Below are 13,995 nucleotides of genomic sequence, written 5' to 3'. Positions count from 1 at the left end.
ACGAGCACCAAAACGAATATGTTATATATTCGGGGGGTGTCATAAAGGAGATTTTGTCAAGGAGATTCGTATACGTGATCGTCTAGTTTCTAATGGTTTTATTTTTGATGTCTTCGTGGGTGTGTGTTTGTGGACATGCATTTCTTAACATACCTTTATTCATGTGTCGTCGGTTGTTCCTCTGGTTTTCATTGTCTCTTGGAGGGGAGCTGGCCTGTTGGATGAAGAATTCACTCCAAGACGATGAAATGGTTTTATAGTTTTTATTCACCTTCCAAAGGTCGACACAGAATGGAGGTGAACCTTGCTTGTTTGATGATACACGTCAGCGTCCTCCCCAGCCCAGGGGGGGGGGACAGCTGAAAAGCCGTCTGTCTTATTCAGCACCCGAAAACCCAACTGCCAAGAAAGAATCAGCTAACCTCATCACATGATACCACGTCATCTGGTCAGCTGACCCTTCTTTTGCAAACGTGTCCACTGTCCACGTTATTCACCTCTCTCTCTCTCTCTCTCTCCCTCTCCCTCTCTCTTTCTCTATTCTCTAATAGAGACACACAGAGAGAAAATAGAAAGAGTAAGAAAGCCAGAGAGGGGGGAGAGATGCTCTTTAACAATATGATTTTTTTGTGTTTTATGTGTGTAATACTGTTTTTAAACGGATTTGAGATCTTTGATTGTAATTCCATGAAAATAAATATTTTGAAGACTTTCTGGAATTTTGAAGGTTAACGGATTATCAACGGCCAGCAGGGGTTGGGGTGGTGGTAGCAAATTTACAACCACACTGGGTGGCAAAAATAGTTGCTACACCACTGTTCCATTCTTATAATGTCTTTTTACAGATGAGAAAAACTGACTTTGTTTTAGTAATTATAGAGTACTACTACTACTACTATCTTTGTCACTAATTTTTTCGGTACCTATATATGGACTGAAATCCTACTTAAAACCAGTCTGTATTTTGCCTACCAATTGAATAAAAACATACGGTGAGCACCTCGATTTGTATTCTGCATAACTACCTTTAAAATAACTACCACTGTTAATGACGTTTCTGAATTTTTGAGATGAGGATTGGTTATTCAAATCATTTGGATTCATTGGACTACTGTTCTCATCTTGAGTGTGATTTTCACAACGTTTCTGTCGATGTAACATCCAACCTTCTTCAGATGTATCTTGTCAAACTCGAGAATGTTTCTGTCAAACTTAGGAATTTGGATGGAATTTCGAGCAGAAACCTTTATTTACTTCATGGAGGTAGCGTGCTCTTGTTTTGTCAGTCATGGCTGGATAGAGGTCCTAAGTAATTCGCAATTCCGAGTTCGACAGAAACATTCCCAAGTTCGACAAGAGACACCTGAAGAAGGTCGGAGGTTACATCGACCGAAACATTGTGAAAATCACACTCAAGATGAAAACAGTAGTCCGATGAATCCAAATAATACGAATACTGTTAATGTTTTTTTAAATATCCATTAGAAATCAACAGTTTAATGAGTATTGTGCTGGTTTCGCATTTTGTTTATCTCTGTCCAGGTCTTTATTTATCCCTCTTTCTTTGAAATCCATCCCTATCACTTCCTCCAATGGTTTGCTTGACCCTCGCCAGTCAAATAACCCTACTACCTCAACTGTTCTACACCTACTAGCTCAAGAAACTCTCATCCATTCTTTCAATGTGAATATATGGGGTGTTTGAATAATCTGCCATTTTTTCCAGCAACTTTAACGACAGATTGGGCATACGTATTTCATTTTTGATATGAAGTGAAATCGTTATTTCCATGGCAGGTGCTCGTCTGAACTCCAATCTCTAGTCCCACCCTCGCCAATCTTTCACGAAAAACACCCGTCTAGCTGAATCCACTGTGAAAAATTTCCCCCACTCTTTATCTGTGCTTAAATCAAAATGTGGATTCCATGAACAAAGCTTCTTTCTTAGAACTGCACGCCTGTGGAACTCTGCCTGCTTCCCACCTGACTACAACTTGGATGTCTTCAAGTCCAACGTTAACAAATTCCTAATGAACCGCCCCCTTAAGTAAACATTTCATCTAATCTCCACACTAACGTACTGTACTTGGAATTAACCCTTATCCCTGAGTGGCTTCCGGGCCTTGATAAGTGGTGACCACCGTGTAAAAAAAAAAAAAAAAAAAAAAAGAAGACAAATTAAAAAAAAAAATGCAAGTAACTTACCCATATGTTGTCAATATTAAAGTTAAGAAAAATAACCTACAAGATTCCGAAAATGTTGGTCGATTATATCCAGCTTTGCCTCGCTACGATATTAGGGATAAAACATATGTTGATAGAAACAATAGAGAATCGGTTATTTCATGCAAAGAATTCTTTAATATGCCTTAAAAATTGGTACAAACCTGATTTTGTGATGTATACAGTATGTTGTAGAAGACAAAAAGGATAAAGAAAAAATGGCTACTGCTTCAATTTATATGTTGTTGATCTCGTTAAGTAATGAGATTTCTTGTAAACTTATATGCAAATGTCATGCTACTGATTTGAATAAGAAGCCTGTTTTTTAGAGACCAAGTTGAATTTGGAGTAGTGAACTTTGACAATATAATAATATGATGGATGTAGGAAAATTAAATCTGGATATGTGTGCAGAACAGGAGACTTTGTTGGTTTAGTCACAGTTTTTATTCTTCAAGTTCTTTATATCTTCAAATATTTATTCATGGTGCTTAGTTTGGTTGTTTTGTAGAGGAAAATTGATGTTTTTGTTTATAACTCTGCAGAGCATGACAAAGTTTTGCAAAGAGAAAGGCAAAAACAATAACATAGATGTTTGGTGCATTTTTAATCAGGAGCCAGTATCTTCAGACAGCCTGATCTGATAGCACCAGGTATCCATTAGCAGAATACTGAATCTAGTTTAATAACTACAGTGTCACGCATAATGTTTTTTTTTTCCTTGTTTTAGCTTCTTATCAGATAAGACATGTGAAAAAAACACTGAAATTCTAAGTCCACACATGTAAGACGATAGCAACAAAACAATTTTCTTATGTAATTTATTTTCTTTGATTCTATCATCATAATTGATGATAACGACAGAGGAGCACAAGAATTGATTCAAACCAAACAAACTAGATAAAAAAATAAATAAAAAAATAACTGACCTAAGCCAAAGCATAAACAAATGCACTTTTAAAAGGTGTTAAAAGACTCAGAAGCTCTACCAATACAACAAGCGACATCTAATAAAAATCTGTCTAAAAAAATGGGTGCTAAAACTGGGAAAATGTAGAAAACAGGTGACACTGTCCTGATTGCCTATCAGTCATACAAGACTAACCCATTCTCTATTTTATTTATTTACTAGCAGGGATGGGGGGGAGGTACCCGGCGTTGCCCGGATGTTGTGAGGTGTGTGTGTTTTTGGGTAAATGAAAACAAAAATCGTTAGTTGTTTTAAAAAAACAACAAAAAAAAGCCTTGACACGCAGTTGGAAAATAATAAAGTGTGAAAAAAAAAACTTAGGTTTTTGACGAGTTAATGACGTCAACTTTGAGTGCGGGACAGTGTTTTATTTACCGCGAGTTTGTTCGCTTCTTATTTTTATACGAAAAAGCTTAATGCACATGCGGCGATCGAAAATTGTTGAACATTATCTTTTGAAAGTCGGGCAAATTAAATAGACAGGCAAACCCGGTTGTTAACTCGTAGATATTATCATTTAGGCGCGATATAAAAAGTTTTAAGCAGTTGTGAGGCGATCGATCGGTTCTCAGAAAAAAGCCTTTCTTGGACATACACGCAAACGCACGCACACACAAACATTTTCGCTTTTATTTATAGATTTGCAGACAATTATTCTCATCTTTATAGTTGTTGTTTCATGATGTTTCGGCCAACTATTCCTCTGGCCTTTGTCAGTTGGCTGAAATATCGTGAAACAACAACTATAATAGTCCGCAAATAAATAAAGAAAATATACAAATTACTCATCTCATAAAAGAATTCCAATAATTAAATAACCTATTCTTTTATTCTAAAACAAAAACAACTACTTGAATGTTCGACTTGGTCCCATAAGAACACAGAAGTGCTCTTAAGACCATCTAGTACTGAAGCGGTGACCATTTAAGAACACCAGCTGCTGCTGCTGCTCACCATCATCATCATCATCATCATTACTGGCTTACATCTGTTTTACATGCTGGCATGTGTTAGACAGCTTTTAGAAATTGACTTCACAAATAACTTATCTATCAGAGCATCACCATTTACACTGAACATCTACAGAATGCCAACATCAATATATTATATATGAATGAGTCCCTTGTGGAATTTCCACAGGTCCTGCTAATTTATTCATTAAGTTATTTTTTTTAGATTTTGTATCATTTTGGAAGTAAAATGGTTAACGTTTTTCGATTTTACGTAGAGCCAGTGGTTCCCAACTTTTCAAATATGGCGACCCATTTTAGAACAAGCAATCAGGAAGCGACCCCAATCTTTAAAATATCTTTTATATATATATATATATATATATATATATATATATATATATATATATATATATATATATAAATAAATTCATTTTTTTGTACAGCAATCTGTTATATACTGTGATTATTGAATTATAGATTATTTAGTCATGATTCATTTCAAATTTATTCATAAAAAGTCCCAAGATAAACTGAAATCTTGCCTTTCTATCAATGTTTTTCACTGTGTTTTATAAAATATTCACATTCAGCTCAAAATGAATTGGCAATCCCATGGCATTAGTGTCATGACCCCATTTGGGGATGCAAGTGATGTAGAGATTCAATATCAAATAAGAATGCACTGATAAGCAAATTGGCTGATTATCGATTAAGAATCTGATTAACACATTTTCTAATGTCGATTTATCAGCAAATTTTATTGTCATAATTTTATTGTCATACGAATATTAATTTAATTATATTGTAAATGAAGACAAGTTAACTTCTGTTTTGCTTGCTGGTGAAAATATACTGAAGAGACATTTTTTTTTAATTCAATTTTCACCCCAAACAAGGCACAGTGCCACTTTGAAGCAAGAGGCTACTATCAGGGACTTAATTAGCAGGGTCATTATGAAGGGAGATGAGTAGAAAGATGTTTGTTAACATTACACTTGAACTTCTGCATATCAATGCAGTTGGGAAAGCAGAATCCCGGAAGAGAGTTCCAAAGACCCGCAGTTCTGGAGAAGAAACTATTGGAGTAAAAGGCTTTCTTGCACCTAGGGATCTCTACTGTAAAGGGATGAGACTTAGTAGCTTGTCGGGTTTGTCGGGGGTAGTTACGTCGGGGAGGTACAAGTGTTTGCAGTTCGTCAGAGCATTCACCATTAAAGTATTTGTAGAACAGGCAGAGGGATGCAACATCTCGTCGATGGGACAGAGGCTGAAGCCTAGATTACAGTTCAGGACCTATCAGGTTGGCGACTCTCTCTCTGCAATGTCTACACCATATTTTTAAGTAACAGGCATGGTGTGTTGTAAACCTGTAACCTTTTGTGACTAAATTTAAGGCAAATAGAGGTAAGCATATGGAAAATTTGCCTTCTTTTGCTTCCTATGGAAATAACATTATTATTTTGTACTTTAAATCCCTGTCAAAGAAAATTATTACTCTATCTTTCAGTTTTCACGTTGTGGAAATTTTATGCCAAATTGTGATGACATGCGAACTGAAAACAAAGCATTCTTCATCAGTCAGATTCTTGTTCCTCATTTTTGGACGTGTGCTACCATTACATATGTATTTTTATTCTTATGGGTTAGATAATGCATATTTTATTGAGATAAATTACTGATTACATATCAGACATAAGTAATTTTAATACATAAAAAAGTCAACTAAATATTGACAACAGCCATCAACTATTATGGTAATCAGTTTCTGCTGGAAGTATTTGATATCAATCCCAAAACTAAGGATGTAAGTTATGTCAAACCATCACATCAAAGGGTGGCAAATCAGCAAAATCTTTTACAATGACTAATATGTTAAACCATCTTAGAAAAGTTCATCCAGAAGAAGCAAAAGTTGCAGATAAGAAAAGGAAACACAATGAATGTTCAGAGACAGACATTCCAGAAACAAGTGGCAACAACTACGAGCCTCCAGTGAAACACCAAATTACTATAGAATTAATATTGACTAAAAAGAACATTTGGAATATTAATGACCACAAGTCACAAGAGACCCATTATCTGATAAGAAAAATGATTGCTGTTGATATGCAGCCATATTAGTAACATCTGACGTTGGATTTAAAAGGCTTATTGCAAAACTTTGTCCAAATTACAGTATTCCATCAGAAAGTATTTCACTGAAAAAATAATTTCAGATATATTTACAAAAGTAAATACAAAAATTCAATCGTATCTTGATGAAATTAGCAGCATTTCTTTGACTACAAATATTCGGACAGCTACTACAAATAATGCTCCCTTTCTGAGTTTAAAAAGTCATTGGCTTTCAAATGATTTTGAACAGTGCAGAATTGTGCTTAGAATTGTTCAATTCCCTGATACACACAGGTGCAAGAAAAAAATGAAGAATTGCACAATGTTCTGGATGAATATATAAAATCTGCTATAAAGTTTTCTTAGTCTTGTAGGATTCAGGAGCAAATATGGTTGCTGGTGCCAAGAAATGTGCTTTAGAATCACTATCATGCTTCATACATACATTGCAAATCTCAAAAAAGGATTTATTTTCCTAACAGGCTGTGAAGACAATGATTACAACTAACAGAAATATAGTCTCTCACTTTAATCACTCTCCATTAGCAATTAGCAAATTAACTGAAATACAGGATCAGCTTAATTTGGAAAAAAAACATAAATTTATTCCAGATGTGACTACACGGTGGAATTCAAGATATTATATGCTGAAAAGAATTTAATATAAAATTATTTTCCACTGGATCATTTCTCATAATATTTGAAAGTTATACTGATAAGTATTGTACTCACCTGAAAATTTCAAAATCCACTATTCTGCACAAGCACCTCGTTATATTTTTAGGGACTGTTAAACGTCAATTTCACTAACGATTTGTTGGTGCATTGTGATCTTTTAAACCAACGCATTTCAGGTGAAAACATTATTACGTACTTAGTGCCATCTCGAACTTAGCATGAATTAAAACATTACGAAAAATAATCCAGTTAGTAGAAAATGTGTTAGATGCATTTTTAACAAAAAAATCACCAACAATTACGATGTTTACAAATGTTAGACCCTCAAGTCAAGCCTTATCTTCCTTGTTTATCATACTGAATTCGTCGCACAACTCATCCACTTTAAAACACGATAAAACTCGATAATTCGATTAAATTCAATTTTACTTGTAATTAATTTTCTATGGGATCATTTTTCTTTTTTTTTTTTTTAATTTATACTAATTTCGACATGACACGTAAGTACGTAATAGTGTTTACACTTGGATTGCGTCGGTTTAAAAGATCTCCAATATACACAAGCTTCGATTTGTTTACAGCAGGAGGTGAGGTGAGGGGACGGGTCAATCGGCGTCGTAAACGTTCGCCAAATAAATAAACAAGTATTAATCGTGTTACTTACGGAAGGATCCCTTTCAACGACTGTAACGGATATGGCTTTAGGGTTCCTTTGTTTTAACCAAAAAGCCACAGAGGATCCAATTAGTCCTCCACCGATGATCATGATGTCAGATTCTCGGGGTACTTTGAGGATTTCAGACTCCGACGTGATATTACCCTGTTTCAAAGCAAGAAATTCATCTTTCAAAATCTCCCATGTCGATCGATGAGTGCCGGCACGTGGGACGATTTCTGGATCTCCTTCTGTCGGGGGTTTCTCACCCTGGCTTGAAAACTTGGCTCCAGAAGGAGCAACACGCCGAGGGAGAACCCGGCATAAATGGCTACGGCTGCTTCGGGCAATCTGCATGTTCGTCGTCAGTGTGGTGGTGGATTATTATTTCAAAATGTACTTTCCTCCGGTATCAAGAAAGAAACAGTTACTTTTGTTTTCTTTTTATATATATATATATATATATATAACCACACACACACACACACGTTGAGTTGCTGTTTGTTTTACGAAAACATTGTAAAGATTTGTCTTCTAAAACACACCATGGAATATCCTTTTTGCATCGATTCCTTTTTGGAAAAAATAAGGTTTCGTATTCTTTACTCGTGTAGTCACGGAAGAAAGGTCAAGCGTTAACACGAAGATGAAAGTAGCGGGCACAAGTTCAGATAATTAAGGGATTTTTTTTACTCCTACACCGGCGGTGTCTACCTGAAAACTGTCTTCAGAGCTAACGTTAATGCCTTTTGACAAAAGTGAATCTGCATAGCTTATTCCATCGTTATATGTCTTAATTTGCGTCAGTTTGTATCTATCAGTTACACCTCTTTATCATGTCTTCTATAAATTTGTATATATATATATATATATATATATATATATATATATATATATATATATATATATATACAATGCCTCAAGGAAACTACTTGAACCTCTTATCTTTTTGTTTTGTTTTTGTGTTCGTCTTTTTTTTCTTTTTTGCTTCTGCTTTTCATGCGCTTAATGTAAACAAACTTTAAAAGTTAGTGGTAAAAAGAATTTTTTTTTTTTTTTTTTTTTTACGTATGCATATAAATTTGATGTAAAAATAATCACGGATCGCATACTGTATTTTAGATTGCAAACTAACCTCTAACCCTTGCAGGTCGAAAAGGGGAAAATGTTATTAACACCGTGTAGTTTCATCAACACGGTTTCAAATTTAAATTGATTACGAACCTGTATTTTTTTTAAGCACTTTTCTTTTTTTTTTTTTTTTTTAATTTTCACCCCAAACAAGGCACATTGCCACTTTGATGTAGGGGCTACTATCAGGGACCCAAGCTACAGGGGTACTATGTAGGGAGTTGGGTAGCAAGTTGTATGTTCACGTTACACTTGGACTTATGTCAGTACGGTTGGGGAAGCAGGGACCCGGAAGGGAATTCCAAAGTCTAGCAATTCTGGGGAAGAAACTACTTGAGTAGAAAGCTCTCTTGGGGAATTTTTGACACCCTTAACACAAAACTGCGAATAAAATATACAAAACTCGTAATTTCTCTTTTTTAAGTGGTTTGTTTAATTTCTTTATGGAATATACTTCCAAAATAAACTATTAAAGTTTTTGGGAAAATAATAGAAATATTTTTTAAAAAACAGTGTTTACAAAGTGCCTGCGCGTTCTCACGCAGCCATTTTTTCTACGTAATAAAATGAATTGAATTTTACGAGTTAAAATTTTTTTCAATTTTTTCCATTTAAAAATCTATCAAAATTTTTCTATTGGTTCAATTTTTACAATATTTGCAGGTTTAATGTGAAATTTTATGCTCTTTCCAATAAACCGAACATAATGTTCTAGACAAACGTTTTTTTTATAAAATTCACCCCCCCATTTTGAAATGTCTATTAAAAAGGAAATAATTTTCTCACCTAAGGTTTATATCTCACAAATTGAAGATAAAAGATCAATAAATAAAACAATCTAATTTAAAACAAAAACAAAAGAATAATTATGTGCAAATTTACCTGTAAAGTCAAAAGTTTATAACCTTTCTTTAAAAAAGAAACACGTTGATTTTTTTTTAAGTGAAACCTCATATTTTGAAAATATTCTCCTGTAAAAATTGGACACCTGCATCAATTTTTTCCATTTCATTCAATGTTTTTTTTATTAGATTTTTGAAAAAAAAAAAAAAATCATTGCATAAAGAAGAAATAAAATATTTTAAATCAAAAAACTCATGAAATTCTTTAAGAGAAAAAAAATGGAAAATTTGTCGGCTGGTTTGTTTTTAAAAAGTACACATGTCAGAAATTCAAAGGGGAAGATAAGCACTTCAAATGTTTGTTTCTTTCTATAGTTACTACCGAGATTACTTTTGAAATATATTTGGTCTAATGTGTTGTTTTTACGTTTTTGAAATTATTAATTATGGTGGTTTTCGGCCTTCGTAGTTCCCAACTGGAAGAAAGAGAGACATTCCATTTGTGAACCTCCCATATGACAATTTAAAATCGCGTTTTTTTTTTTAATCCTTGCTTAAAAATTATTTTATTTAAAAAGTACATAAAATATAAAATATAAATATGGACAAATTCTTAACAATGAAGAATGGAAGCACCCACTGATTATTATTTTTTATAAGTGATTTTTTGGAATTTATATATATTTTTATATTCGAAGTAAGTTAAAATTCGTTGATTTTCTTGAAATCTTTTTTTAAAGAAAACCGATTAAAAAAATATTGCATATTTTTATATTAAACCTTTTATTATTTTAAAATTTGGTCTTTGCTCCTTTTTATTGAAAAATAAATAGGGTTTAAATTACATTTTTCAAGTAGTTACAAGCTTCGAAAGACGGAGTCTAATTATTAAAATTTTATCACTCTTTTAATGGCGACATCGTACACTGCTAGCGATATGCTATAACAGAACACAGACCATTTTAATTTGTTTTTTAGAGGTAATCGAGGTCGCTGACAACGTATCTAATAATCAAACCCGTCACCAATTTACCATAGGGACTATTTTCCGCATTTTACAGCTTCCGTTTCCGCTACGCTTGTGTACGGTAGCATAAACGACGGTGTTGAATGTGCTTTCGCGTAGCAAACTGCCTTCTCACATGGCGTATGAATCTTCCGCGGGAAATTCAAAATTAAATGAAAAAGAAAATCATTTTAAATAAGGAGGGGGGGGGCAAATTTTTTTTTTTTTTTTTTCAGAACAGAATTTTCAAATTTTTTTTTTTCATTGGCGGAAAATTTAAAATTCAGAAAAGAAAGTTGTCTAAAACAAAATTAAAAAAAATACATTAGAGCATTTTTGGGGAATTTTTCTTTTTTTTTTTTTTTTTTTTTTGTCTTACGTAGTTTTTAATGCATTTTAAACAAAGTTTTCACGAGCGGTTTACAAAAACATAAGCACCAAACATTTTTGGGGGGATTCAATTATAGAACTTGTGTGGCTTAACAGGTGCTTCTGCAGTTTAATTAATGCACACTAACACCCCCTGCCTCCTCCCCCGATGTAAACAGAAAACAGTAAAATCTCCTAAAAATCTTAAATGGTATTATCGGTAAATGTCGGTGCGTTACTTACGGAAAAACAGTTAATTAAACTGCAGAAGAACCTGTTAAGCTACATCAGTTCTATAATTGAATCCCCCCCCAAAAAAAACAAAACAAAAAACATAAAAATGTTTAGTGCTTATGTTTTTGTAAACCATGCGTGAAAACTTTTTTAGATCGATTAAAATGCATTAAAAACTACATAAGACAAAAAAAAAAAAAAATTCCCTCAAAAAAGTGCTATAATGCATTTTTAAAAAATTTTGTTTTAGACAACTTTTTCTTCTAATTTTAAATTGTCTACCAATGAAAAAAAAACAAAAACAATTTGATAATTCTGTTCTGAAAAAAAAAATGTCTTTCCGACATTATCCCCTACCCTACTTGTTCCGTAGAAGATTCGTATGCCATGTGAATAGTTTGCTACGCGAAGGCAAATTTAACAACCGCTGTAGCGTAAACAGAAGCTGTAAAATGGCGAAAAATAGTCAAGTCTTCAAATATGCCTCATCTACTTCACCTACCATCGGATTTTTTTCCCCCTCGGTACCAAAATCAACAGTCTACGCCATTTCTGAAATCTCTTTTTCTCTGTTGATTGTGATTGGTTGTTCTGTGCAGGTTCACTCTTCCAGACTTTGCATTCTCTCTTTGAGGAGCGGTTAGTTTATTGAAAATTGCCTGTTGAGCTCTTAGCAGGGAATGCCGATGGATTTGTCCAGACATTTTTTGCAGGTCAGAGTTCTCCTCGGGGGTGCTGACTCTTCAATCCCACTTTCCGACCCACCGTACGAGAGATAAATACTTATTTTATTTTTAAATAAAACCATTTTAAAGCATCGGGCGATATTTCAGGGTAAATGTGGTATTGTGGTGATTGCTGAAGTGAAAATGATGGACAATGAAAGAATGAAAGCAACAAAGCCCTGTCAATTTTCAGTCTACAGACTCGAAATTTGATATACAGGGTATTGAGATTTGGGAAAAATCTTTGCAATCCGTTTTCACCCAGAAATTTGTCTGTTAAGGGGTCAAAGTTCAACGATTTGACCTTTGAGAACTCTACCAAACTCCTCTGCCAATTTTGGGTATAAATACTTGAAATTTTAGATATAGGTTCCTTGGACATGGATCTAACTTAATAACTTGATTTGAGTCCAAAACAATAAATGTTAAGGGGTCATAACAGGGGTCAAAGTTAAAAAAAATTTGATCTCTGCGGTCTCTACCAAATTACTCAGACAATTTCTGGTCTAAACATTTGAAATTTTACATAAAGGGTATTCAGAGATAGGGCAAGCTTTTTAATCGGTTTGGACCGAAAATTTGAGCTACCAATATATAAATGTATGTTTGCATGTCGTCCTAAAACTTTCGACAGAGGCGACGGATTTTCACAAGATCAGTATTGTTTGGAAGCTCGACCCTTCAGATGACAAATACCGAAAAATTGGCTAAAAATATTAATTTCTTCATCCTCAACTGTGCAGTTTTCTACAGGGAGGGGTCACTTTTTTCGCCGATATTTTTGAAAGTCATCCCCTCTTTTCGATTGTCTAGCCTTAATTTAAACCTACGTCACTTCCGGTTTAGCGGTGGTCGTAACAGCAAAGACGTCACATTTTTTTCCCGTTCTTTTCCTCCTTCGCGGTACGGGTTCGAGCCTGCCCTCCTACTACCACTTCTTTTTTTTTTTGCTCAACATTTAACTCCTTTTCCCAAACTTACCGTGTCAAAGAGAGAGTCGGGCGCCATTTTTAATTTTCTAATACATCGGTAAACACTGTATGTTTTTCGAGCTGAATAAACATGTTACATTAAATAAAAACACTAGAAAATTATCCAGTTAAGTAGAAAAGTAACTTATCTTGCCTTTGATAACATTTATTTGTTATATATTTGTTTTTTGACAACTTTTTCGAATCTATGTGTACAAACCCCGCGTTAGAGATCACTATCATACATATTTTTCTTTATTCTGGTGGTTTTATAATATTAAGGGAATTCTGGACAAGAACCATATTTGTTTTGGTGCTTCTACACTTTATTGCCGAAATTGGAGACGCCATTTTATTTCACGCACCTGCTGTCCAAATTTAGGGGAGAAATCATTATATTAAACTATGGCCGAGCCATGAATAATAACAAAAAAATTAAACTTCCGGAAAGAACTATGAAAAAAAGTAAATAAAGAAAGTGAAAGAGAACATATACCCGTAATTTTCGATTTAATTAATGAGAACGGGAAAGTTTTTCATGGAACATTTTTTTTTTTTTTATTAAAAACAGAAAATGAAATGACATATTCATAATGGTTTAAACTGGGCGAGCGCCATTTGAAAACCAAAACAAAACCAAAACATTTATTGTATAAAAATTTATCAAAATATAATTGGAAAAACATTTATTGAAAAGTTGGTATTATTATACAAACACCGTGACAGCGTTAGGGTTAGGGTTAGGGGTTAGGGTTAGGGTTAATTCGCTGTCACGGTGTTTGTATAATAATACCGAAAAGTTTGCATAAGAAAATATAATTTTAATAAAACAATTTTGTAATGAAAGTAACATTGGGTTTTTATAAAATAGTTTTTTTTTTTTTTTTTTAATTTTCCGGAAAGAATCGTTCTCCAGTTTAATTTTTTTATTATTTATTTCATGCTTCGACCATAGTTTATAATATAATTTCTCCCCTGGATTTGGACAGCAGGTGCGTGAAATAAAATGGCGTCTCCAATTTCGGCAATAAAGTGTAGAATCACCTTCTTTTGTTTTGCTTTTTCAAATATTTATACGGTAGTGACCTATAATAAACTACAAAAAAAAAAAAAAAAGAAAGAA

The 13,995-nt window shown here is 33.7% G+C and overlaps 1 protein-coding gene across 1 annotated transcript in view; it reads right to left on the bottom strand.

Moving 5' to 3' along the window:
* The window catches only part of LOC145248147 (FAD-dependent oxidoreductase domain-containing protein 1-like), a 53,329-nt gene extending 45,058 nt beyond the window's left edge, over positions 1-8,271 (bottom strand). Inside the window, exon 1 of the mRNA XM_080109968.1 lies at positions 7,604-8,271. Within this exon, the coding sequence (XP_079966094.1) occupies positions 7,604-7,951 (348 nt within the window). The 5' untranslated portion in view covers positions 7,952-8,271. The remainder of the gene's footprint in view (positions 1-7,603) is intronic.
* Between the last annotated feature and the right edge of the window lie 5,724 nt (positions 8,272-13,995).

The sequence above is a fragment of the Euprymna scolopes genome, chromosome 26 (genome assembly GCF_053919585.1).
Source record: "Euprymna scolopes isolate OS-2025 chromosome 26, ASM5391958v1, whole genome shotgun sequence".
NCBI lineage: Eukaryota > Metazoa > Mollusca > Cephalopoda > Sepiida > Sepiolidae > Euprymna > Euprymna scolopes.
This window is presented reverse-complemented; position numbering and strand designations above follow the sequence as displayed.